This window comes from Podarcis filfolensis (assembly GCF_964270895.1).
Source record: "Podarcis filfolensis genome assembly, chromosome: 16".
Taxonomy (NCBI): Eukaryota; Metazoa; Chordata; class Lepidosauria; order Squamata; family Lacertidae; genus Podarcis; species Podarcis filfolensis.
In genome coordinates, this window is record NC_139620.1 from 41,151,342 (window position 1) to 41,177,566 (window position 26,225).

The 26,225-nt window shown below is 43.5% G+C and overlaps 2 protein-coding genes and 1 long non-coding RNA gene across 7 annotated transcripts in view; 2 read left to right on the plus strand and 1 right to left on the minus strand.

The window, feature by feature from the left end:
* Positions 1-466: 466 nt before the first annotated feature.
* The window catches only part of LOC310751466, a 57,841-nt gene continuing 32,082 nt past the window's right edge, over positions 467-26,225 (minus strand). The window contains exons 2-3 of the long non-coding RNA XR_014542529.1: positions 12,213-12,827; positions 467-477 (exon numbers count right to left, since the gene is read on the minus strand). This is a non-coding gene — a long non-coding RNA (uncharacterized lncRNA). The remainder of the gene's footprint in view (positions 478-12,212; positions 12,828-26,225) is intronic.
* Positions 8,540-11,219, plus strand: LOC310751235 (uncharacterized protein). Its single transcript, XM_083590470.1, has 2 exons — positions 8,540-8,566; positions 8,734-11,219. Exon 2 carries the CDS (start codon positions 8,833-8,835, stop codon positions 9,904-9,906), a length of 1,074 nt encoding a protein of 357 aa, XP_083446596.1. The 5' UTR covers positions 8,540-8,566; positions 8,734-8,832; the 3' UTR covers positions 9,907-11,219.
* TFIP11 (tuftelin interacting protein 11) overlaps positions 24,841-26,225 on the plus strand; it is a gene marked incomplete at its 5' end in the record, with an annotated part of 601,324 nt that continues 599,939 nt past the window's right edge. For 2 of the 5 annotated variants that reach the window (XR_014542379.1, XM_083589958.1), the window contains 2 exons: positions 24,841-24,917; positions 25,975-26,043. Coding sequence is in view for 1 of the 5 variants with exons in the window: in XM_083589958.1 (XP_083446084.1) it covers positions 24,841-24,917; positions 25,975-26,043 (146 nt within the window). Of the gene's footprint in view, positions 24,918-25,089; positions 25,416-25,462; positions 26,071-26,225 lie in introns of those variants that run through there. The other 3 variants (XR_014542380.1, XM_083589959.1, XM_083589960.1) reach the window with 2 other exon arrangements.

The window sequence follows — 26,225 nt, forward strand, 5'->3', positions numbered from 1 at the left end:
AAAGTCTGCAGCTTTTCTCACCTTCTGGGTGACAACCAAGTTATCAAAACTGGCAGGGGAGAGGATGAGAAAAATAAAACTGCAGCAGCAAAAAAAAGCTAATGTAATTCTAGGCTGCAGCAACAGAAGTCCAGACCCAGGGAACTAATGGTGACACCAATTCTGCCTTGGTCAGACCTGGAGTCCTGTGCTCAGTTCTGGGCAACACAGTTAAAAGAAGGCTCATGGCAAGCTGGAAGGGTGCGCAGAGGAGGGTAGCCAGGCTCCTTAGGAGGAACGGTTCAGGGAGTTGGGGATGCTTAGTCTGGAGGAGAAAAGGGCGAGAGGGGAGAGGAAAGCCACCTGCAAATATCTGAGGGGCTGCCATTTGTTTTCCATTGCTCTGGAGGATAGCACCCAAACCAATGGATCCAAAGTACAAGTAAAGAGAACTTTCTGAAGGTGCTGGACTAGATGACCCTCTGGACTCTTCCGATCCTATATTTCTATGAACTTGTCCCATTTTGGTCTGTTGCTAAACCAACAGTTGCTGCATTTGCTTTAAATCACTCTCATTTGCAGACATTTATCTAATCCTGGGACAGGTAATCTGTGACCCACCAGATAGGACAACTTCCATTACCCCTGACCAACAGCCACCCGGGGGGTGCGGATGGGATGGAGAGTGAGAGCTGCAGTCCTGCAACCTTTGACGTCCTCCATCCCTGAATTACAGTGTTAAGCTATGTATAAATGGTTCAACAACACGGCTGCTTGTTTGCACACCCAGCGCTCGGTTTGGTGTTGCAGATGCAACCCGCTTTTGTGTGGGCTTGTGTCATAACTGCGTGTCTTGGGGTGGGTGGAGGAGGAGCCCAGCTGACCGCTGCTGAGAAACAGCACCCATGCTGCCGAGAAGTGGAATCTCTTGTTCCTTGTGGCTCCAAGGCCCCCCCCCCGCCTCCCTGCTCAGCATCTGACTGACCTTGTCCTTCTTCCCTCCCTCCCTCCCCACCACAGAGAATCTCTCTCCCGCCTGGGTGTTTTTGGAGAGCAAGGAGCAGCTAGCAAGCCAGCCAGCCACAAAATGAACTTCCCAGACCGAGGTGAGCGCCTGGCTGCTGTAATGGATGTGCTGCCATGTGCTGGCAGTGGGCGCATGAATCCTTGATGGCTCTGCCGGCGTGTTCCCCCTGTTCTCCCCCCCTCCATTTTGTGAGATTAATATTTGATCATGCTCAAAAGCTACCAGAAGCCATTTGGAGCCGGCTTGGTTATTGGCATGGAGGCCCAGCGGAGCATTGAGAGGGAGGCTGCTGTGCAGGGGGGGGCGGGACTGTGAGCCATAGGGTCTGGCTGGGCAGAGGTATTTGAGTGGGGGTCCCACTTTCTCACAGAGGAGGCTCTAGTCTTGGCTTAGACGGGGGCTCCAGGAGTCATTCTCTCCAAGGGGGTCATCAGCAACTCTTCATTTTGGGTAGGGCTGGGGAAATGTTGTCCCTCTTGTTATAAGAAAATTTCTGCTCCTTTATCCCTTATGGGGTATCCAAGTGCCCATACAGAGAGAGTCCTTATGTAGGTTCTCTATTGGTACGAGAATATTGAGAAGCAAAGCAGCTAGTGAGCATGACCTTTATTAAACTGTTGCAACAGGGTCCTCCACACACCCCCACCCAGGGAGGAAGGAGAGGAACCCAGAACAATGGTGCACAAGCTCTTATATTGTTATTGTTTAGTCGTTTAGTCGTGTCCGACTCTTCGTGACCCCATGGACCAGAGCACGCCAGGCACTTCTGTCTTCCACTGCCTCCTGCAGTTTGGTCAAACTCATGCTGGTAGCTTCGAGAACACTGTCCAGCCATCTCATCCTCCGTCGTCCCCTTCTCCTTGTGCCCTCCATCTTTCCCAACATCAGGGTCTTTTCCAGGGAGTCTTCTCTTCTCATGAGGTGGCCAAAGTATTGGAGCCTCAGCTTCACAATCTGTCCTTCCAGTGAGCACTCAGGGCTGATTTCCTTCAGAATGGAGAGGTTTGATCTTCTTGCAGTCCATGGGACTCTCAAGAGTCTCCTCCAGCACCAGAATTCAAAAGCATCAATTCTTCGGCGATCAGACTTCCGGAGGCAGCGCCAACGGCAATGGCGGTCTCCTAATCTGGAGGGAGAAGCTCCACGGAAAGTGGGTCTGTCCGCTACGGCGAAGCGGAGACCCTTTTGAAAATCACAGGCAGGAGAAGCCTGTGAACGTGGGACTCGGCGGGCACCCTTAGCGCCCCCCGAAATTGCGAAGGAACCCCGCAAGGGGCTCCGGAGCGTAACGGGAGCTTGGCGCGGTGCTGAGAGTCAATTGCTCTTTCCGTGGGGTGAAGCCGCACAGCTGTTGCCGGAGAGCGCTGACCTTTTTCCTGTGACAATTCGGCTGCTAAACAACTACCCGTGAGTAGGTGAAGCTTAAGAAATTGGGACTAAAGGAAGAAAAAAGGGATTAATTTGGCACTGAAGCGGGAAGGTGTAAACAGGAAGTCCGCCTTCTGTTTCTGTACACAGATCAAAGCAAAGACGTTTTTAAGCTAAGACCTGGAGAGCGGTGCTTTTAAAGTTCTAAATCCGAACATCAAAGTGAAAGAACTCCCCCCCCCCAGGTTAGTGGAGAGGGGGGGGGAAGAGGGAAAAGTGACTTTTTTACTTCTGGAAAAAATAGAGACAATTATCTAACTCCTGGGAATGGACTGCCAGGTTCACTAGAACTGTTGCACTGAGAGTCGCACTATTTATAGACAATGTAACTTTTTAATGGTTAACTCTGCAAAGGAGATACTTGTTGAAGGTCTTCTCTGGACTTGAAACTGTTGCTTGTTTTCTTGAGGGGACTTAGGAAAGTTGGAAAAGATTCTTTATTGTAACTTTAATGACTGCTACAGTGTCCCCCTAGAGGAACATTGAAGCTGTACACCCAGCTGGGGGATTTTTCCATTCTGGACTTTGGGGATTTTCCACGGCAAGACTTGACCATGGGACCGACCTTGATTCATAGACAAAAGTGTGATGACTGATAGGACAACAAGATCGGGCAAGGCTAGAGTGCAGCAGCCCAGTACAGTTTCCCAGCAACGTAGATCATCTGTTCCCGGCCCTCCTGTGACACAGGGGGAAGATTTTGCACAAGCTGGGTCAAAAGGAATGGCTTCAGAAGGGGATTTTACTTCTGTGTTAAATAAAATTTATGAAAAATTGGAAGGCCTAAGCAAACAAGTTATGGAACAATCAACTAAAATAGACAGGAATACTGCCAGCATTAATAATCTGGGACAGAAGGTGAACTCCAATACAGAATCTATTGAAAAATTGCTGGAAGAATCTGCGTCTAATCGAAAAATAGCTGAGGAAGCAAAAGAAAAAGCAGTGGCTGTAGAGGAAGAAATAAAACCTATGCGCAAACAGATTGGGGATCATCAGTCACTTCTGTCTATGATTGAACTGAGGGGGAAACAGACCAATCTGAGGATCAGGGCAGTACCGGAACTTGAAAAAGTTAACCTAAGTGACTACCTTACGCAGGAATTTGGAAAATTTTGGAATTTGGAGCTGGAGAAAGACTTTAAGATAGTAAGTGCGTTCAGACTTGGAAGAGGAGGGAGAAAAAACAGGGTGAGAGACTGTTTGGTTACCCTCTGAACGAAAGAAGAGAGAGATAAAATACTGAGTGCGCACTTCCAGAAGACTTTGGAGATCAACGACTCGAGAGTGGAGATTTTTAAGGATATACCGAAACATCTATTGGATCTTAGAACCAACTACGGAGATCTGGTGGCCCTACTGAGAAGAAACAGAATTGTTTTTAGGTGGGAATTCCCCCAGGGACTATCTTTTACCTTTAAAGGGAAAAAGTTCAAAATAAGATCAGTGGAAGATAAGGAAAATTTTTTGAGAGACCACGAAGAAGACCTGCAAAAAGAAGTACTAGAAGAGCTAAGAGCTTTAAGATAAGGAGTATTAGATATAGTACCACCACCTTTGGGACTGGACAAACTAAAAAAAGCGATACCACCGTCAGAACAAGAAGAACTTTTGGGAGCAGTTGGAGGAAAATAGAATAACCACACCATGTCTCTGCAATTATTAAGTTGGAACATTCATGGATTTAATTCCCCGGAGAAGAGGAAGAAAGTCTTGCATTTATTGAAAAAGGAACAATTGGACTTAATTTGTTTACAGGAAACTCGTGTGATAAGGCTTCACAGGAAAGTACTGATTAATAAAAGATTGGTCAAGAGTTTATTTCATCGGACAAGGTTAAAAAGAGAGGAGTTGTTATTTATGCCAAAGAGAGCCTATCACCGAAATTTGTTTTTAAAGATGAACAAGGAAGATTTGTGGCAATTGAGATTCAATCACAAGGAGAAAAATTCTTGATTGTAGGAGTTTATGTACCAAATGAGGGGAAATCTGAATTCTTCAAGAAATTGCATGAGACATTGCTTGACTACATGGACTACAACATTATTATGATGGGAGATATGAATGGAGTGGTATCTACAAATATGGATAAGTCGCAGAGACAGGTTGTAACTAAAGATGGCAGACTACCAAAAACCTTTTTTGAACTGACTGACAATATGGACTTGATTGACATCTGGAGAACTAAGAACCCCCTTGGAAGAGAGGGAACATTCTTCTCTGAAGCCAAAATGACATGGACAAGAATTGACCAAATATGGATAACTAGAGGACTGGCACCTAATACCCGAAAAGTGGAAATTTGCCCAAAAACTTGCTCCGACTATAATGCGGTGAAGATGGAGATGAAACTAACACCAATCGGTTCCTTCAGATGGAGGATGAATGACACCTTATTTAGAGATCAAGAGGTTACCAAGAAGGCCCAAAAAATCTTGAGAGATTATTTTGAGATAAATTTGAATACCATGGTTGAAAAAAGAGTAATCTGGGACGCAAGCAAAGCGGTCATGAGAGGGTTTCTGATTCAACAGAACGCAATAAAGAAGAGAACTCAAAATGAGAAAAAAGATAAAATCTTGGAAAAAATAAAAGAAGGAGAGAAGAAATTAAGAGCGAAACCAAAGTCGCAAGAGATTCTGAGAGAAATAAAGCTATATCAAGTACAATACATGAAAATGATAAACCAGGAAGTAGAATGGAAAATTAAGCAGATGAGACAAAAGACATTTGAATCGGCTAATAAATGCGGGAAACTGCTAGCCTGGCAGATGAAAAAAAGACAAAAATTAAACACCATTACAAATTTGGATGTGGAAGGAAAGAACATACAGAATCCATTGGAGATTAGAAAGTGCTTCCAGAGATATTTTAAACAACTATATACACAAGGGCCACAGAAAGAGACTGATTTAGACCAATTTTTAAGAACAAATGGATTACAAAAAATCTCTCAAGAAAATAAGATAATGTTGAATCATAAAATTACAGAACAGGAGGTTGAAGGTGCCATTCAGAACATGCAGTTGGGTAAATCTCCAGGGCCGGATGGTCTAACCTCCAAATACTATAGATCTTTGAAAGACTGGTTAATTCAGCCACTAAAGGAGGTTTGTAATGAAATTTTGGAGGGGAAAAAGCGCCAGAGTCGTGGAAGGAAGCTTACATTACACTTATACCGAAAACTGAGTCTGAAAAGACACAACTTAAGAACTATCGCCCCATATCCCTGCTTAATGTGGATTACAAAATTTTTGCTGATATTTTGGCTAATAGATTAAAAAAGGTATTAGTTGAAGAGATACATAAAGATCAAGCTGGCTTTCTCCCAGGTAGACATCTGTCTGACAATACGAGGAATATAATTAACATTTTGGAGAAGTGTAGGGAAATGGTTGCTTATGCATAAGCACATGGGCAAAAGTTTATTACAGGGTTCAAGCAAGAAACGTTGCTTGGAGCATGATCAGCGCGTGGACAGCTCATGCGATCTCAATGATTGGTCCACGTAGCATAGCCTGATGGTGGTGTGATGCCCATGTATGGTATTGTCTTTATCTGCCGGCTGATACAATGTTGTATGTTTTTTACTGTTCATAATAAATGTTGGGCTGCAGCAGCTCCTGAGGCTGTTAGGAGGCTGTTAGGCTCTCTAAAACCATCTTGGTGTGAGATTGATTATTACTTATGACGAGCGGGCTCTCGTCAGAGAAGCTGCAAATGAACATCAATACCAAAGCAGTTTTAATTTTTATAGACGCGGAAAAAGCTTTTGATAATATTTCTTGGAATTTTATGAAGAAAAATCTTCAGGGAATGGGGGTGGGCCAAGGGTTTGAAAATGGTATAAGTGCAATTTACTCAGAACAAAAGGCTAAGTTAATAGTTAATAATGTGATGACAGAGGAATTTAAGATAGAGAAAGGGACACGACAAGGCTGCCCAATTTCCCCATTGCTTTTTATTTCGGTTCTGGAGGTTTTGCTGAATATGATTAGAAGGGACCGTCTAATTAAAGGTATTCAGGTCGGAGCCAAACAATATAAATTGAAAGCTTTTGCAGATGACCTAGTTTTGACGTTACAGGAGCCAGAATCTAGTACGAAAAGAGTTTTAGAATTGATTCAAGAATTTGGTCATGTGGCAGGATTTAAGCTGAACAAGTCAAAAACTAAAGTGCTTGAGAAAAACTTTACACCAATTGAGAAAGAGAGGTTTCAGAAGGAGACAGGTTTAACATTAGTTAAGAAAGTAAAATATTTGGGGGTTAATATGACTGCTAAGAATTTAAATTTATTTAAAGATAACTATGAGAAATGTTGGATAGAAGTGAAAAAAGATTTGGAAATATGGTCAAATTTGAAGCTTTCCTTGTTGGGTCGAATTGCAGCTATAAAGATGCAAAAATGTTATTTCTGTTTCAATCATTGCAAATTTTGGACAAGATGGACTGTTTCAAGAAGTGGCAGAGAGACATTTCTAGATTTGCCTGGCAGGGCAAGAAGCCTAGAATAAAATTCAAAATATTAACTGACGCAAAGGAAAGAGGCGGATTTGCCCTGCCAGACCTTAAACTTTACTATGAATCAGCAGCATTCTGCTGGTTGAAAGATTGGCTGCTTCTTGAGAACATGGACATTTTGGACCTAGAAGGTTTTAACAACGTTTTTGGATGGCATGCATATTTGTGGTACGACAAGGTTAAAGCACATAAAGCATTTAAAAACCATATTGTCAGGAAAGCATTGTTCAATGTCTGGATAAGATACAAAGATTTATTGGAAAATAAAACCCCAAGGTGGTTGTCACCAATGGAAGCGAAGGCTCAGAAAAAGCTCAATATGGAGGCCAAATGGCCGAAATATTGGGAAATATTGGAACAAGAAGGAGACAAATTGAAATTACAGAGTTTTGAGAAATTAAAAGATAAAGTGCGAGACTGGCTTCATTATTATCAAATAAGAGAGGCCTATAATTTGGATAAAAAAATTGGCTTCCAGGTGGAAAAATCAAAATTGGAAACAGAACTGTTAGATCCCAAAACTAAGATACTTTCAAGAATGTATAACTTGCTGTTAAAATGGAATACGCAGGATGAAACGGTTAAATCTGCTATGATCAAATGGGCACAAGATATTGGTCACAACATTATGTTTGCTGACTGGGAACAGTTGTGGACCACCGGTATGAAATTTATGGCATGTAATGCCTTAAGAGAGAATATTATGAAAATGATATACATGACACCAGTCAAGCTTGCAAAAATCTATCATTTGCCCGATAATAAATGTTGGAAATGCAAAGAAAATGAAGGTACATTCTTTCACCTTTGGTGGATGTGCCCAAAGATTAAGGCTTTCTGGGAGATGATCTATAATGAAATGAAAAAGGTATTTAAATATACCTTCCTGAAGAAACCAGAGGCCTTTCTCCTGGGCATAGTCGGCCAATTGGTGCCAAAGAAGGATAGAACTTTCTTTATGTATGCAACAACAGCAGCAAGAATACTTATTGCAAAGTATTGGAAGACACAAGAGTTACCCACCCTGGAAGAGTGGCAGATGAAGGTGATGGATTATATGGAATTGGCGGAAATGACTGGCAGAATCCGAGACCTGGGAGAAGAGTTGGTGGAAGAAGACTGGAAGAAATTTAAAGAAATTTAAATTTAAAGAATTTAAAGAAATTTAAAGAGCTTGTAGGGCAGCTGCTGAAGAAGGAACAAAAAGGGTTTTCTTGTGTGAGTTTCTTGTGGCTGATTAGCTGCTTTCTCTGTGCAAAGGTCAGAGGGGGCAGGGCTTCTGTTGAGGTAGGTGATTAGCTGTGGGAGGAGCTTGTCAGAGCTTGTAGGGCAGCTGCTGAAGAAGGAACAAAAAGGGTTTTCTTGTGTGAGTTTCTTGTGGCTGATTAGCTGCTTTCTCTGTGCAAAGGTCAGAGGGGGCAGGGCTTCTGTTGAGGTAGGTGATTAGCTGTGGGAGGAGCTTGTCAGAGCTTGTAGGGCAGCTGCTGAAGAAGGAACAAAAAGGGTTTTCTTGTGTGAGTTTCTTGTGGCTGATTAGCTGCTTTCTCTGTGCAAAGGTCAGAGGGGGCAGGGCTTCTGTTGAGGTAGGTGATTAGCTGTGGGAGGAGCTTGTCAGAGCTTGTAGGGCAGCTGCTGAAGAAGGAACAAAAAGGGTTTTCTTGTGTGAGTTTCTTGTGGCTGATTAGCTGCTTTCTCTGTGCAAAGGTCAGAGGGGGCAGGGCTTCTGTTGAGGTAGGTGATTAGCTGTGGGAGGAGCTTGTCAGAGCTTGTAGGGCAGCGCCCATCTTTTAGATTTAGGGGAGCTAGTCTCAAACGTTTGTTGGGGGAGATATAGGTTTATTTGGGGGGATTTATTTGTCCTGTCTTCACGCTTTTTATGATGGAGGACCGCTGTAGTCACCCCCAACGACACCTTCTCAAGATGGAGGGTGAGGGAACAGCTGCAGTCGCCTGTGTTTCCTGCGCAATGTTTGCCATCTTGCCAAAGGTTGCAGGCAGCTTTACCTGCAGCAATTGCATGTTGATTGCCCTCTTAAAAGACAAAGTCCAGCAACTGGAGGAACGTGTAGCTACGCTCCAAAGAATTAGAGAGCTGGAGCTCTTCTTGGAAGCAACAGAGCACACCGTCTCCACCAAGGAGGAGACAGGGGACTCCCCTGAGAAGGAGGCTAGTTCACCAACACAGGAGCCAGATATATGGAGAAACGTGACTCAAAGAAGTAGGAGGCCCAGGGTTCGCTCTGATTGTTTAGAAATACGCAATCGCTTTGAGGTCCTTTCTCCTAGCATGGAAGACGAAGAGCAGACTCCATTTGAGGATCTCTCCCTCATTACAGTCGATCAGGTATATGAAGACGAGCAGCAAAGGCAGTCCTCAGGGAATGTGCAGGCGACCTTGGAACGGACAGCTCACGGAAGAACCCCGACCAGACCTAAGAGGAGGCGTGTAGTGGTGATAGGGGATTCCCTACTGAGGGGAACAGAAGCAGTGATCTGTGGGCCTGACAAGATGTCTCGGGAAGTGTGCTGTCTCCCCGGGGCTAAGATCCAAGATGTAACTGAACGACTGCAAGGAATCATAAAACCCACTGACAAATACCCCTTCCTCTTGGTTCATGTGGGAACCAATGACACTGCAAGCAATAGCCTCCAGAAGATCAAAAGAGATTACGAGGCTCTGGGCAGGAAACTGAAGCAATTAAATGCACAAATTGTCATCTCATCTGTCCTCCCAGTTGAACGACGTGGCCCAGGGAGAGAGGGAAAAATAGTGGAAGTGAACAACTGGCTTCGCAAATGGTGTAAACAGGAACGGTTTGGATTCTTAGATCACGGAATGCAGTTTCTTGAAGATGGACTTCTGGCAAGCGATGGGCTGCACCTCACAACGGTTGGGAGGAATGTTTTTGCAAAAAATCTCAGAAACCTCATCAGGAGGGCTTTAAACTGACTAATGTGGGGGAGGGAGACAGTGCTCCTGAAGGTAGGAGTCTATCAATTGATGAAGATGATCATCCAAATGTCATAGACCGAATGGAGCAAACAGCACGCAGACCTAGTGGTGGGAGGAAAAAATCCTTAAATAAGAGACACGGGGGAATGATTAATGGACTTCAATGTCTGTACACTAATGCGCAAAGTATGGGAAATAAACAAGATGAGCTTGAGCTCTTGGTACAGCAAACTAAATATGACATAATAGGAATCACTGAAACCTGGTGGGATAAGTCCCACGATTGGAATGTAATAATGGAGGGATACAATCTATTTCAGAGAAACAGACCAGACAAGAAAGGAGGAGGAGTGGCGTTATATGTCAGGGATGTGTATACCTGTGAAGAGATCCAAGATTTAGAACCTCAAAGCCAAAGTGAGAGCATTTGGGTCAAAATTAAGGGAGAGAAGAATAACAGTGACCTCATTGTGGGAGTTTACTATAGATCCCCAAGCCAAACGGAGGACATAGATGATGCCTTCCTGGAACAGATGGCCAAGCATGCAAAAGGAAGGGAGATAGTAGTAATGGGGGACTTCAATTACCCGGATATTTGTTGGATGTCAAACTCAGCCAAGAGCATAAGGTCAAACAGATTCCTCACTGGCCTTGCAGACAACTTCATTGTCCAGAAAGTGGGAGAAGCAACAAGAGGAACAGCCATTTTAGATCTGGTCCTAACCAATGTTGATGACCTGGTTAGTGGGGTAGAAGTGGAAGGATCATTAGGCGCGAGTGATCATGCTCTTCTGAAGTTTACTATACAGCGGAAAGGAGCAGCCAAGCATACTAGGACTCAATTTCTCGACTTTAAGAAAGCCGACTTCATAAAACTTAGGGAAGTGCTTGGTGAGATCCCATGGACAGTAATACTAAAAGGAAAGGGAGTTCATGATGGCTGGGAGTTTGTTAAGAGGGAGATAGTAAAAGCACAACTTCAGGCAATACCAATGAGACGGAAACATGGAAGGTGCCTAAAGAAGCCAGGGTGGCTATCTAAAGAACTTTTAACTGAGTTAAGATTAAAAAAGGATGTGTACAAAAAATGGAAAAGGGGGGAAACCACCAAAGAGGAATTCAAACAAATAGCCAGCACGTGTAGACACAAAGTCAGAAAAGCTAAAGCACAGAATGAACTCAGGCTTGCTAGAGAGGTTAAAAGCAACAAAAAAGGCTTTTATGGGTATGTTCGTAGCAAAAGGAAGAACAAAGAAACAGTGGGGTCACTCAGAGGAGAAGATGGTGAAATGCAAACAGGGGACACAGAAAGGGCCGAACTCCTCAATGCCTTCTTTGCCTCAGTCTTCTCCGATAAACAAAACAATGCCCGACCTGAAGAATTTGGAGCAAATGATTCAGCAGATGAAACACAGCCCAGAATAACTAAGGAGATAGTACAAGAATACTTGGCTAGTCTAGATGTATTCAAGTCTCCAGGGCCAGATGAACTGCATCCAAGAGTATTAAAAGAACTGGCAGATGTGATCTCAGAACCACTGGCAGTCATCTTTGAGAATTCCTGGAGAACAGGCGAAGTCCCGGCAGACTGGAGGAGGGCAAATGTTGTCCCTATTTTCAAAAAGGGGAAAAGAGAGGACCCAAATAATTACCGCCCAGTCAGTCTGACATCAATACCAGGGAAGATTCTGGAGCAGATCATTAAGCAAACAGTCTGTGAGCACCTAGAAAGGAATGCTGTGATCACCAATAGGCAGCATGGATTTCTGAAAAATAAGTCATGTCAGACTAACCTGATCTCGTTTTTTGACAGAATTACAAGCCTGGTAGATGAAGGGAACGCAGTGGATGTAGCCTACCTTGATTTCAGCAAGGCATTTGACAAGGTGCCCCATGATATTCTTGTAAAGAAGCTGGTAAAATGCGGTCTTGACTATGCTACCACTCAGTGGATTTGTAACTGGCTGACTGACCGAACCCAAAGGGTGCTCATCAATGGTTCCTCTTCATCCTGGAGAAGAGTGACTAGTGGGGTGCCACAGGGTTCTGTCTTGGGCCCGGTCTTATTCAACATCTTTATCAACGACTTGGATGATGGACTCAAGGGCATCCTGATCAAATTTGCAGATGACACCAAACTGGGAGGGGTGGCTAACACCCCAGAGGACAGGATCACACTTCAAAACGACCTTAACAGATTAGAGAACTGGGCCAAAACAAACAAGATGAATTTTAACAGGGAGAAATGTAAAGTATTGCACTTGGGCAAAAAAAATGAGAGGCACAAATACAAGATGGGTGACACCTGGCTTGAGAGCACTACATGTGAAAAGGATCTAGGAGTCTTGGTTGACCACAAACTTGACATGAGCCAACAGTGTGACGCGGCAGCTAAAAAAGCCAATGCCATTCTGGGCTGCATCAATAGGAGTATAGCATCTAGATCAAGGGAAGTAATAGTGCCACTGTATTCGGCTCTGGTCAGACCTCACCTGGAGTACTGTGTCCACTTCTGGGCACCACAGTTCAAGAAGGACACTGACAAACTGGAACGTGTCCAGAGGAGGGCAACCAAAATGGTCAAAGGCCTGGAAACGATGCCTTATGAGGAACGGCTAAGGGAGCTGGGCATGTTTAGCCTGGAGAAGAGGAGGTTAAGGGGTGATATGATAGCCATGTTCAAATATATAAAAGGATGTCACATAGAGGAGGGAGAAAGGTTGTTTTCTGCTGCTCCAGAGAAGCGGACACGGAGCAATGGATCCAAACTACAAGAAAGAAGATTCCACCTAAACATTAGGAAGAACTTCCTGACAGTAAGAGCTGTTCGACAGTGGAATTTGCTGCCAAGGAGTGTGGTGGAGTCTCCTTCTTTGGAGGTCTTTAAGCAGAGGCTTGACAACCATATGTCAGGAGTGCTCTGATGGTGTTTCCTGCTTGGCAGGGGGTTGGACTCGATGGCCCTTGTGGTCTCTTCCAACTCTATGATTCTATGATTCTATGATTCTATAAAGACTATCTTCAGAAACACTGTAAAATTAATGAATGTTAAAATGATGTTGGATTGAAAATAAGTGGCATTAGCAACAAAGTTAATAAGAATATGCAAAAATGAATTGATAAATGGATGAAAATATAGAGTTATAATATGTTAAGATATAGAGTTAAGATAAACGAAAGAGGGTAAGGATCTGCTGATTTGATTATTTAAATGGGAATACAAAAAGGGGAGGTGTGAGGAGGTCAAGGAAACAAGCTAATGAGTTTAAAGTTACTAAAAACGGATTTGTTTTTAATTCTTTTTTATTTATTTGTTTTTTGTTTTTTGTATTTTTATTCTTCCTTTTTCTTTTTTATGTATTTTTCTACGACTTCTTTTATGTATTTTTTTCTTTTTATGTGACTTTTTTTCTATTTTGTAAACTTATGTGTTTTGTAAAATCTCAATAAATATCTTTTTTTAAAAAAAACAATTCTTCGGCGATCAGCCTTCTTTATGGTCCAGCTCTCACTTCCATACATCACTACTGGGAAAACCATAGCTTTTACTATACGGACCTTTGTTGGCAAGGTGATGTCTCTACTTTTTAAGATGCTGTCTAGGTTTGTCATTGCTTTTCTCCCCAGAAGCAGGCGTCTTTTAATTTCGTGGCTGCTGTCACCATCTGCAATGATCATGGAGCCCAAGAAAGTAAAATCTCTCACTGCCTCCATTTCTTCCCCATCTATTTGCGAGGAGGTGATGGGCCCAGTGGCCATGACCTTCGTTTTTGATGTTGAGCTTCAGACCATATTTTGTGCTCGCCTCTTTCACCCTCAATAAAAGGTTCTTTAATTCCTCCTCACTTTCTGCCATCAAGGTTGTGTCATCTGCATATCTGAGGTTGTTGATATTTCTTCCGGCATATAAGTTAAATAAGCAGGGAGACAATATACAGCTTTGTCGTACTCTTTTCCCAATTTTGAACCAATCAGTTGTTCCATATCCAGTTCTAACTGTAGCTTCTTGTCCCACATAGAGATTTCTCAGGAGACAGATGAGGTGATCAGGCACTCCCATTTCTTTAAGAACTTGCCATAGTTTGCTGTGGTTGACACAGTCAAAGGCTTTTGCATAGTCAATGAAGCAGAAGTAGATGTCTTTCTGGAACTCTCTAGCTTTCTCCATAATCCAGCGCATGTTTGCAATTTGGTCTCTGGTTCCTCTGCCCCTTCGAAATCCAGCTTGCACTTCTGGGAGTTCTCAGTCCACATACTGCTTAAGCCTTCCTTGTAGAATTTTAAGCATAACCTTGCTAGCGTGTGAAATGAGTGCCATTGTGCGGTAGTTGGAGCATTCTTTGGCACTGCCCTTCTTTGGGATTGGGATGTAGACTGATCTTCTCCAATCCTCTGGCCACTGCTGAGTTTTCCAAACTTGCTGGCATATTGAGTGTAGCACCTTAACAGCATCATCGTTTAAAATTTTAAATAGTTCAGCTGGAATACCATCACTTACACTGGCCTTGTTATTAGCAGTGCTTTCTAAGGCCCATTTGATTTCACTCTCCAGGATGTCTGGCTCAAGGTCAGCTCTTATATAGACTTTTGCAATTGCCTACCCTGTAGGGGTGGCACTGTGGGTAAAACCTCAGTGCCTAGGACTTGCCGATCGTATGGTCGGCAGTTCGAATCCCCGTGGCGGGGTGAGCTCCCGTCTTTCGGTCCCAGCTCCTGCCCACCTAGCAGTTCTAAAGCACCCCTAAGTGCAAGTAGATAAATAGGGACCGCTTTATAGCGGGAAGGTAAACGGCGTTTCTGTGTGCTGCGCTGGTGCTGGCTCGCCAGAGCAGCTTCGTCACGCTGGCCACGTGACCCGGAAGTGTCTTCGGACAACGCTGGCTCCCAGCCTCTTAAGTGAGATGAGCGCACAACCCTAGAGTCGGACACAACTGGCCCGTACGGGCAGGGGTACCTTTACCATTTTACCCTGTAGCTCAAGACCCCCCCCCCAAACATCATACATACATCACAGAAAGGGCGGTCTACAGCAGAAATCCTGTCTAGCAGGATACTGATAATGGTCACTTGATTGGTTTACCTGGGCAGCCTGGCCATCCCTTTTGAGATGCTAAATACTTAGTTCCTGAATCCATGCCACAGGCTCACCCTATTCATGCACAATACACCCTATTCATGCACAATACACCCTTAAGACAGGATTTGTGAGCAAAGAGACAATGGGAAGATTTTTCCCATTTCCTTCCTCACTGCAGAGAATATTTGAGGTCACTGGAAGAGTCAAAATGGCTTCAGGATTGCTCTCCTGTAGTATTTCAGAAACATGGTTTATATACTTATGTATCCGTTTGCCTTGCACATTTATGAACATTTCATTTATATATATGTGAGACCTTAGAATTCCTATAACAACCCCCCCTCTGGGGGTATAATTTGTACTAAAAAATTTGCCCCATAAATAATAACCATGTTTTGTAAATGGATGCTTTTGTGTTAACCTGAAGAAACTTGCATGTCAGACCTCCTAAGGCTATTCACAAGTGAAGCAGTGCGCATAGGTGGACATGGGATATCACATTAAAAACACAAAACACATTGCGTTCTTTTACTCAATTACTTGGGTGAAACATTTTCTCAGTAGTGTTCTTTTTACACAGCAGGAAGGTCCAAATATGATTGGAAAATGCAGTTTGTTTTGTTTCTGTTTGTTACAGATAGGTAGCCGTGTTGGTCTGCCATAGTCAAAACAAAAAAAATTTTTTCCTGCCAGTAGCACCTTAAAGACCAACTAAGACCAACTAACCTCACCAAGAAACTTGCACAGGTACAGACTGATATCTTCTTTCTTACTAAATGCAAGAACCTGGACATTATACCCAAGGGTCTTAGAATTAAGAACCCTCTACAATCCACGTATCCCACTGAATATGCAAGAAAACTATGCAACATAACTTAGTTGGTCTTTAAGGTGCTACTGGCAGGAATTTTTTTTTTTTGTTTTGCCTTTTTTGTGTTCTCAGATGTCAAAGTTAGCCTCCTGGCCCTTGTACGTTCAGCATACTCACAGCAACAACCCGTCATAATGCATCCCTGGTTAGGGCTTGCAGTGATGGACCTTAAGGAGTATCTCATGTAGCAAGGTGGCAACATTCCCTGGAGAGAAATGCCCCATCTGGACCATCCATGGGGTTATACTTTGGCTTTGGTCCTGGGCTCAAGCGGTGTGTTGCACAATTGCTATTAAAGGAACCAAAGAAAGCTAATTGCACTTGGGATACACTTGTCCAATTAGAACTGAGCCCAGTTAGAATTTATATAGCCCCATGGTTCTCTTTTTTTTTAATAATAATTTTTATTAAGTTTTCCATTTTAACAATCCAATCAAATCACATTAAATATTCCAAATTATGCAAATACAAATCATAAAGTCCAAATATTTTGCTAAATTATAAATATTTGTTGGGGCTTTCCATGCTTCAAGTTCAGCGGGGTCCAATCATCTTATGTTTCTACTGCTTTGAGTGTCCAATTATACAATTTATTTATTTACGGCTATTAGCCCATAAAATATGTACAAACATAAAAACACAGGGACATAAAAACAGATATATCCGACAACAGAAGGTGAACACCACGATGCAAGGGTGGGTCATTGAGCAGAGCCAAGTGACAGCTTGGGGCCAGGAGAGCTCCAAGGGACGGATCACAGAAAAGGAAAACTGAAGACGAACTCCGACATGCACTCTCATCATGACAGTCCGATTAGTTTTGATGTTGTTGTTGTTTTTTGGTGGTTTTTGAGTGTGAGATAACCGCATTCAGAAATCTCGCCACCTGCAGAGTTACAGAAGGATCTGTATCCTGCAAAAGCAGTGCGGCGTGTGACTCAACAGGCCTGCCAACCAAGCGCAGTAAAGCAGGACCCAGGAATTTAGCCCTGGCTATGCTATGTAGGGGACAGTTGAACATTATATGGGAAAGAGATTCAACAGTTTCCCCGTCACACACGCATAGCGGAGACACCAAACCCTTGGAAAATCTGTGGTTCAGCTGGTTCGATGGAAAGACATTGAACCTTGCACGAATAAATGCACGTCGGTGTGGTACTGATGAAAGAGATGACATGTATGATGGAAAGCCAAGTGGTGGGGTTATTCCGTGATACCTGGGGGAGCAGACACCCCCACCCCTGGCGAGGTTGTGTTGATTTTCAATGTCCGCTAATCTTTGCTCAATAAGGCTTTTGGCTGAGCGTAAGTTCATCTTTAAGGAGTCCGCTGGGGAAATTCCGATGCTCAGAAGTTTGGCATGGATTTTTCCTACCCACGGATTGACAAAGACGTCCCGCCAGAGGCACTGAAAAAGGTAATGGTCGGGAAGCCTATGCCAGCTGGACAGCCAATAGCCAAAGACTCGCTTCCAGATGACAGTCTCCAATGATGCAATCCTTAACTCCAGACGTATGGCTGCGTTGCTCACACACATGGGGAGTTTCAGAAGGCGACGGAGAAACTGATTCTGCAATGTCCCCAGTGATGTTAAATTGGACCCTGGGGCCCAGAGCGGGGCAGCATAACAGAGGGTGGAAACCACTTTTGCGTGGTATACCTTCAATGCAGAAGGGATGTGAGAGGCTCCGTCAGCCGCAAGAAATTGGAGTAGAGTATAAAGTATTGTTTTCCCTTTGTTTAGTAAATACTGTATCTGTGGCTTCCAGCTTAGATTGTAATGAAAAAAGACTCCCAGGTATTTAAATTTGAAAACCTGTTCTAATTGGACTCCATCTAACTTCCAGCTGTAAGTTTTCCGAGACCTGGTAAAGACCAGGACTTTAGATTTCCCATGATTAATTGTCAGATGGTTAAGTTTGCAATAAGCTGCAAAAATCTTTAGAGCTCTGCATAAACCAACTCTAGAGTAGGAAAGGATCGCTGCATCGTCGGCATATAGGAGCAAAGGGCAGCGAAAATCAGCTAGGCGGGGGGCATGAATGTTGGCTTGAGACTCGTTCAGAAAGAGCTTCATATCGCTAATAAACAGGTTGAAGAGGAGTGGGGCCAAAATGCAGCCTTGGCGCACACCTCTATTTATTGGGACCTCGTTGGATAGGTTTCCCGCCGGTGTGAGTCTCACTCTAGCCGATGACCCATGGTGTAATTGGGTTATAAGCCATAACAGCCTTCTATCTATGCCCCATCTCTCTAATTTCTTCCATAGGCAATTTCTTGGGATACTGTCGAAGGCAGCCTTTAGGTCTATAAAAGCGACACATAGGCGCCCCCGACTCGGGGCAGAATATTTTCTGGCAAGATGATACATGATTACCATATGGTCAGAGGTCGAGTAATTGTTCCTAAAGCCCGCTTGCTCATGGCCAATCAAATTTGAGTCGTTTGCCCAATGGGACAGCTTGGACAGCAAAACTTTTGCATAGATTTTCCCGATGATAGACAAAAGGCTGATGTTCCGATAGTTCTCCGGGTCAGCAGGGGGACCCTTTTTATGGACTGGCACGATCACGGCCTCCTTCCATGACCTAGGGATAAGCCCTGTAGAATTAATTGCATCAAAGACTTTGGCCAGAATTTCAGCCCCCCACCTCGGTTATTTTCAAAAATCCATCAATATCCCTTTCATTCTGTGGCCCTTGTGCATATAATTGCTTGAAGTACTTCTGAAAACAATTTCTAATTTCATTTGGATTGTTTATGTCTTTTCCTTCTACTTCCAGGTTTGTAATTGTATTTAATTGTATTTCATTAATTTTCTCAGACAGGTTGCACCAAACATTAGTCTTTCCAGAGGAGGTTTGCCAAATCGGACTTGAAATACAGATATAATATATTGTGTTTGGTAAATCTTTATTTCTCTCAGAATCTCTTGTGACTTCGGCTTGGCTCTCAATTTTTTCTCACCTTCTTTAATTTTCTCCAAAATTTTATCTTTTTTCTCATTTTGCCTTCTCTTTTTTAATGCATTCTGTTGTATCAGAAACCCTCTCATCACAGCTTTACTTGCATCCCAGATTACTCTTTTTTCCACATTTGTTGGCAAATTTAATTCAAAATAGTCTTTTAGAGTCTTTTGGGCCTTGTATACTTCTTCATCTCTAAATAAGGTGTCATTCATCCTCCATCTGAAGGTGCCGGTTGTTGTTTGCTTCATCTCCATCTTTACAGCATTATGGTCAGAGCAAGTTTTAGGGCAGATCTCCACTTTTTTTATCTTTGGTGCCATTCCTCTAGTGATCCAAATTTGGTCAATTCTGGTCCATGTCATCTTGGCTTCAGAGAAAAATGTTCCCTCTCTCTCCAAAGGGTTCTTAGTTCTCCAAATATCAATCAAGTCCATATTATCAGTCATTTCGAAGAAGGTTTTTGGTAGTCTACCATCTTTGGTGACTACCTGTTTTTGCGCCTTGTCCATATTAGTAGATACAACTCCATTCATGTCCCCCATCAGAATTATATTGTAGTCCATAAAGTCCATAAAAGTCTCATGCAACTTCTTGAAAAATTCCGACTTCCCCTCATTTGGTGCATACACACCTACTATCAAGAATTTCTCTCCTTGAAACTGAATTTCAATTGCCAAATACCTTCCTTGTTCATCTTTGAGGATAAATTTCGGTGAAAGTTTCTCCTTTGCATAAATCACCACTCCTCTCTTTTTAACTTTATCAGACGAAATAAACTCTTGCCCAAATCTTTTATTAACAAGTATTTTCCTGTGTAGCCTCGTAACATGTGTTTCTTGTAAACAAATCAAGTCCAAATGTTCTTTCTTTAATATGTGAAAAACCTCTTTTCTCTTTCTAGGAGAATTCAGTCCATTACAATTCCAACTTAGAAGTTGCAGAGACATGATTAGTTAATTAATTTTCCCTCCCACTGCACCAAGTTGTTGTTCTTCTTCTGTCGGTGGCTTGTCTCTCCCTAAACCGGAGCGTCCAGATAACAAATTTGCTATCTCCAAGAGTCCTTTTCCTGACGCCGATAAGTCCTCACCAGATTCCACTTCCTTCTGTAGGTCCTCTTCGTGATCTTTCAAAAACTTGTCCTTGTCGTTTACTGTCCTTATTCTTATTTTCTTTCCTCTGTATTTAAAAGACAGGCCTTGGGGGAATTCCCACCTGAAGATTATTTTATTTTTTCTCAGCAAGACAGCCAGATCTCTATAGTAGGCCCTTACCTCCAAAATGTATTTAGGTATATCTTTAAAGATTTCCACAAAGGTATCCTCAATTTCCAAGGTTCTTTGATAATGTAGGTTCAAGATTTTATCTCTTTCTTCCTTTGTTTTTAAGGTAATCAAACAATCTCTTGCTTTGTTCTTTCCTTGTCTTCTGCCAAGTCTAAATGCACTCACTATCTTAAATTCTTCTTCCCCCAGATCCTTCTGCCAAAATTGTGACAATTCCTTTGTGAGAAATTCTGCCAAATTATCTTTCTCACTTTCTGGCACGCCTCTGATTCTTAAATTCCTCTCCTTTCTTTGTAGATCTATCATGGACAGTGTCAAATCATGCTCTTCTAACTTTTTATATACCGGTGGAATCTTTTCCTGAGCAGCAGTTGCAATTTCCTTGGCCTCTTCAGCCAATTTTCTAGTTGAAGCCGATTCTTCCAGTAGTTTTTCAATAGACTGTGTATTAGAGTTCACCTTTTTTCCTAATTCATTAATACTTGAAGTATTCAAATTAATACTTGAAGTATTCAAATCAATTTTTGCAGAAGCCTCAGCTACTTGTCTATTTGTCTCTTCCACCTTATTGGCCAATTTCTCCAAAGTTGCATCAATCTTACCCAATGCTTGGGCCAAAAGGTCATCAGTTGACATAACTTTTGGTTTTACCTGTGGGGCAGCAGCTCCTGCTGTGCCCGCTGCACCAGCTATTGAAGGCCTTCTTGTAGTATCAGCTTTGTATTGTCTACCAGACCTGGTAGTTTTTTCCTGTGTCAACTCTGTTTTTTTATCATCTGCCATAACACTCACATACACTCCCAAGGTCAGTCACACGCTTGGAGAGTTTGTTTTGAAAAAAGAGAAATTTTTCCACAGCAGTGCTTATTGTCTAGAATGTCATTGCAACATAGTCACCTCTAGGGGTCACAGTTCCAACTTCTTATTGCAACTTTTTAACAAATAAAGTCCCGATAAAATCCCAGTATCTTAGTATCAAGTTTTCAATCCCAAAAGGTTACTTTAATTTCCAATGTATTTCGTCCACACTGTATCCTTTGCAGAGCTGAATCAAACTTTTTTTTTTTTTACTCTCAGTTTGACAGTTCCCTCTAGTCGGCTTCCCTGTCATAGGCAGTCCGTTCCCAGGTTTTAAAGTCAGCAGATATATTTTAAAATTTTCCTTTCCTTGCAGGGCAAATATCTTTCAAATGTCTCCCCACCGTTCCTGCCAACAGAGGGGGAATTTTCCTTTTTGGTGCTGGATTTTAGTCCTTTCAAAGGCACGTCTTTCTCAGTCACAGCTTTACAGTCTCTTTGCTTTGATCTATTAACAGTCCGGGAAGGCAGACTTCCTGTTTTTACCTTTCCCGTTTCGGTGCCAAATTCTTTAATAATTTCTTCCAAATGTATGTCAAAATCCTACTCACAGGTAGTTGTTTTCGAGTCCAATTGTCCAGTGAAGAAATCAGCGCTCTCCGACCCTGGCTGTGCGGCTTCACTTCGCGGAGACGGATAGGCAGCTCTCAGCTCCGCACCCCTCACCCCCGGTCCGATCCGGAGCCTTTAAAAAGGCTCCTTTGCAGCGGGGGGGGGGGCCTCAAATGGAGCCCGCCGAGCCTTCAGTTCACAGGCTTCCCCGCCTGTGATTTTTTTCGGGTCCTCGCTATCCTTCTTTCTTTCATAGCCTCTGAGTTGTTTCCACAGGCGAGCTGAAATGAGCAATAATATGCTTCTGTGTGAACTCTGTGTGACTCTCCTTTTTTTCCCTTCAGCTGGTAAGTCTTTTATTTGCAGTATGTCCTCACATGCTGGTGTTTATGTCGAATCAATCCAAAAGTCCTTCTCTGGTGGCAGACGCCATCTTCTCTCAATTCCGATGAAATAAAATCTAGGCGTTTGCTCATTAATTTTCTCAGACAGGTTGCACCAAACATTAGTCTTTCCAGAGGAGGTTTGCCAAATCGGACTTGAAATACAGATATAATAACAAAGTAAGAGCTTGCCTCCCCCTATGACTATTAATCTCTGCAACTCAGTCTGTCTCATAATGGCGGATCCTGATTAAAGGTGCGTCACAGGCTTTTATCTTCTTCCAAGTATTTCAAAGAACAAAGGCTTTAGTTAATATTATTATTTCCACACAGTTTATATTTTCCGATCTCACTTGCTATAAGTAAATGTAGACGGTTCTTCGGGGGGAGGGGTTTGTTAGGTATTATCATAGTAGAAAAAGAAAAAGTTTTATCCCCCCCTTTCCGTTCCGTTGCAACATACCGGTTTAGATGTTATTCTTTGATGTTATCTTTCTTCCTCCTGTCATTCTTGACACCTCAGTGGCTGTAGTTGGCAGATTAACTACCCTTTCTTCGCCCGAAGCATGTCCAAAATTCTTAAATCCAATCTTTATCTTAAGAAATGAAACTTGAAGCGCTCACAGAGACAGCATCCAGGAGATCCGAACTCCCTCAAGGGCTTTCCATCCAGTGTCCCCACCCCCTCCTTCTTTATGAACTCGGGGGTGGTTTGTGGGCAGCTGTGGATGAGACTGCATCTTCCCTTCCACCGGGAAGAATTTGGGAGGCTGATTACTCCCATCTCAGCCTCTAAATTACCTTGTGGGAGCTGGAGAGATGGTATTGTTGGCCATCTTCCGTGGCGCCCCTAGCGGAGCCCCCTAGCCCCATGGTTCTCAACCCCTCAAACCAACCTGTTAAAAACCATTCTAAAAAGGGCAGTTGTCTAAATTAGTCAATTTAACTCTATATGGAATCATTCCTGCTAAATCAAAACATATACCCTTCCTGTTATCTGGTCTTTCCTGGATCCTGAAGCTTCTCCATGGTAAAACAAATTAAAACAATTTAAAAATGGGTAGAGGAGGTTTGCACACTGAAGAGGTGGGATGAGGAAATGTGGTCATAAATTGATCTAATCTAAATTTTGAACTACACAATAGCCTGATCTATTAGAAAGCATGAAGTGCATGAGAATCCTCCATGCCATTGGGGTGTAAGCCAAACCCTTCTACTGTTCATAAAAAGGCAAAGCTAAAGGACCCCTGACCGTTAGGTCCAGTCGCGGATGACTCTGGGGTTGCGCGCTCATCTCTATAGGCCGAGGGAGCTGACGTTTGTCCACAGACAGTTTTTCCGGGTCATGTAGCCAGCATGACAAAGCCGCTTCTGGTGAACCAGAGGAACGCACAGAAACACCATTAACCTTTCCGCCGGAGCGGTACCTATTTTCCCGCCGGAGCGGTACCGGAGGAACTGGCATGCTTTCAAACTGCTAGGTTGGCAGCAGCTGGGACAGAGCAATGGGAGCTTACTCCATCACGGGGATTCGAACCGCCGACCTTCCAATCGGCAAGCCCAAGAGGCTTGGTGGTTGAGACCACAGCGCCACCAACGTCCCACTTCTACTGTTCATAGGTATGCACTATACATTAAACATAATAACAATTATACACAAAATTGGGTCCCCCCTCTGTGGGAGTAATACATAATTAGCAGACATAGTTATTCAACATTCCTACTTAATAACACAAAATACATAGATGATACTATTTACTAGTCCTATATTAGTTGGATATCTTGAGGCAATCATGTAATTTTGAGACTATTCTTGCTGCTTTTACACATATCTTTAACCTTTAAGCACAAGGGCTGGAGGTCAAAAAGAGAGAAAATGTCCTTACAATACAACTTCCCCCTGTTTGTCAGCCCCCCCATTAGTCCAAGTCCTTTATGGAAAGAAATGGTGGTGGCCACTCTGATGTCTTTTGGCCGGCAATGCTCTTGAAGCAATGCAGGCTGTTTGTTTTCCCCCACCAGTTTCCAGTAACACATCCACTGAGAAGTGGAAATCTATTGGAGACAATTTGTCAAATCACTGCCCTGCCTGCCTGCCTCTCTCGTTTTCCATAGTGTGGATTCCCAAAGACAATATCCCTGTGTGAAGATCGCATAATAGAAGAAAAATGTGTGTGCGACCTAGAACCTGTCTAGATCTTCAGGAAGAGCAGGTGCTCTTCCTGAGTACATAGTCAAGCTGGAAGGGGTGGACTCTCCCTCAAGGAACATTTTTAGGCAGAGGCTGGAGGATCATCTGTCAGGGACTCTCTTAACTATGCAAGGGGATGGACTAAATGACCCTTGGGAACACTTCCAACTCTACAATTATATAATTCTATGAACACATTTGGCAGCAATTATTAGCTAGGAAACTTTCTGGTGTTTATTTCATAAAATTTATATACCTCTTGATTGTAAAAAGAAAAATCTACAAAGTGTTGTTGAAAGCAGGATTATAAACCTGGCCAAATAAACCAAAATCTACTGGATCATTTATAAATTATTCTAAACCCACAAGCCGGGCAAGTAAGAAGCATCAAAAGCCCACAAGGGGCTCCGTGGAGGGGTCGGGGGCCGCTTGCCTGCTCCTCCAGCTGGAGCCGTGGCTGCTTTGGCAAAGACTTCCCTCCCGGACACGCCTCTGGAACCCGCGTGTTGCCCACGCCACGTGTGAATGCGGGCTGCAAAAGTCTCGCCGCCAAGAGCCAAACAAAAGCGGGCTCCGAATTGGGGAGCGGGCGGGGCACACACAGTCTGGAAGAAAGGGCACTCTGCCCATGGTCAGGGGATCCTCTCCTTCCTTCCTTCCGAGAGGGCTCCGTCCTCCGCCGGGACCACCGAGTCCGAGGGAAGGAGGGGCCTTTTCCCTCCCGGCGCCCTTCCTTACGCCTCTATGGTTCCTGGTTCCGGCGGAAGCGGGCGGTTGCGCATGCGCGTCTCCTTTGCCTCGGGCGACGGGCGGGCGAGGCGGTGAGTGAGGCGGGGGGGGGGGGCCCGGAGCGGGAGGGGCCCAGCAGGCGCGGCGCCTCCCGAGGAGTCCCGGGCAGACTGCCGCTGGGCCTGGAGGCTCCGCGAGGAGCGCCGCCCCGATGGTGCTGCGGAGGGAGGCTCAGCTGCGGCCCCGGCTCCGGGAGGCAGCCGGATGAGGCCCCTCGAGCCCGGCCAGAGCCACTCTGCCTGGTCGCCATCCCTTTTTATTGATTTTCAGTTTTATACACTTCAATAATTTTGCAATCATTTTAACATTTCGAAACTCGACTTCCTTCCCCCTCTTGATTTTCCTTAAATTTATTTTTAATGTTTTCTGCATATTCCAAATTAATTTACTCATTTATTCATCTACTTTAAATACATACTCTCTTAAAACTGCGGGTTATTACAGTAATCCTGCCAATGTTCTTATCTGTTTAGTTTGTTTGTAAATATTTAATAAATATTCAATAAACCATTTCTATTATTTTATAAAAAGTTTGTTATTTTGATTTATTTTTCCATTTCTATTATTTTATAAAAAGTTTGTTATTTTGATTTATTTTTCTGGTAAGTTTCTCTATTTCTGCATAACCCATAAGTTTTTGTATCCATTCTTCTTTTGCTGGGACTTTCCATTTTTGGGCAAGCAACATTCTTGCCGCTGTAGTCTCATGCATGAATAAATTTCTATACAGTTTGGGTTTGGGTAGTTCTGTCCCTATAATTCCCAAAAGGAAGGCTTCTGGGATTTTTTTTACAAGTTTGTCATTTTAAACATCATTTTCAGTTCATTATATATTGTATCCCAGTAAGCTTCAACCTTACTACAAGACAGCACATATGATAAAAAGAACCTGCCTGGTCGCCATCGCTAGCCTTACCACCCTCTGTGAGTTTGCCCAGTCCCCTCCGGAGGCCCTGCGAGTTAATAGCCACCGCTGCCTCCTGCGGGAGGGAGTTCCATCACTTAACAATGTGCTTCCTTGGGTCTGTCCTGAATCTTCCAACGCGCACCTCACTTGTCATTATTATTATATTTCTTTGTTGCATTTAGGCACCACCTTTTCTTTCAAGAGCTCAAGCTGATTCTCCCCCTCCTGGGTGCCCACAACAGCCCTGTGAGGTAAGCTGAGGCAGTTACTCCCCCAAGGTCACCTAGTGAGCTTTATGGCTAGTTGGGGAATTCAAACCCTGATCTCCCAGGCCCTCATCTGACACTCTCAACACCAATGTCATGTGCTATGAGAGGGAGAAGAGCCTCTATTCACTTACTCCTATCTTGTCATACCTCTTGCTCACCTTTTC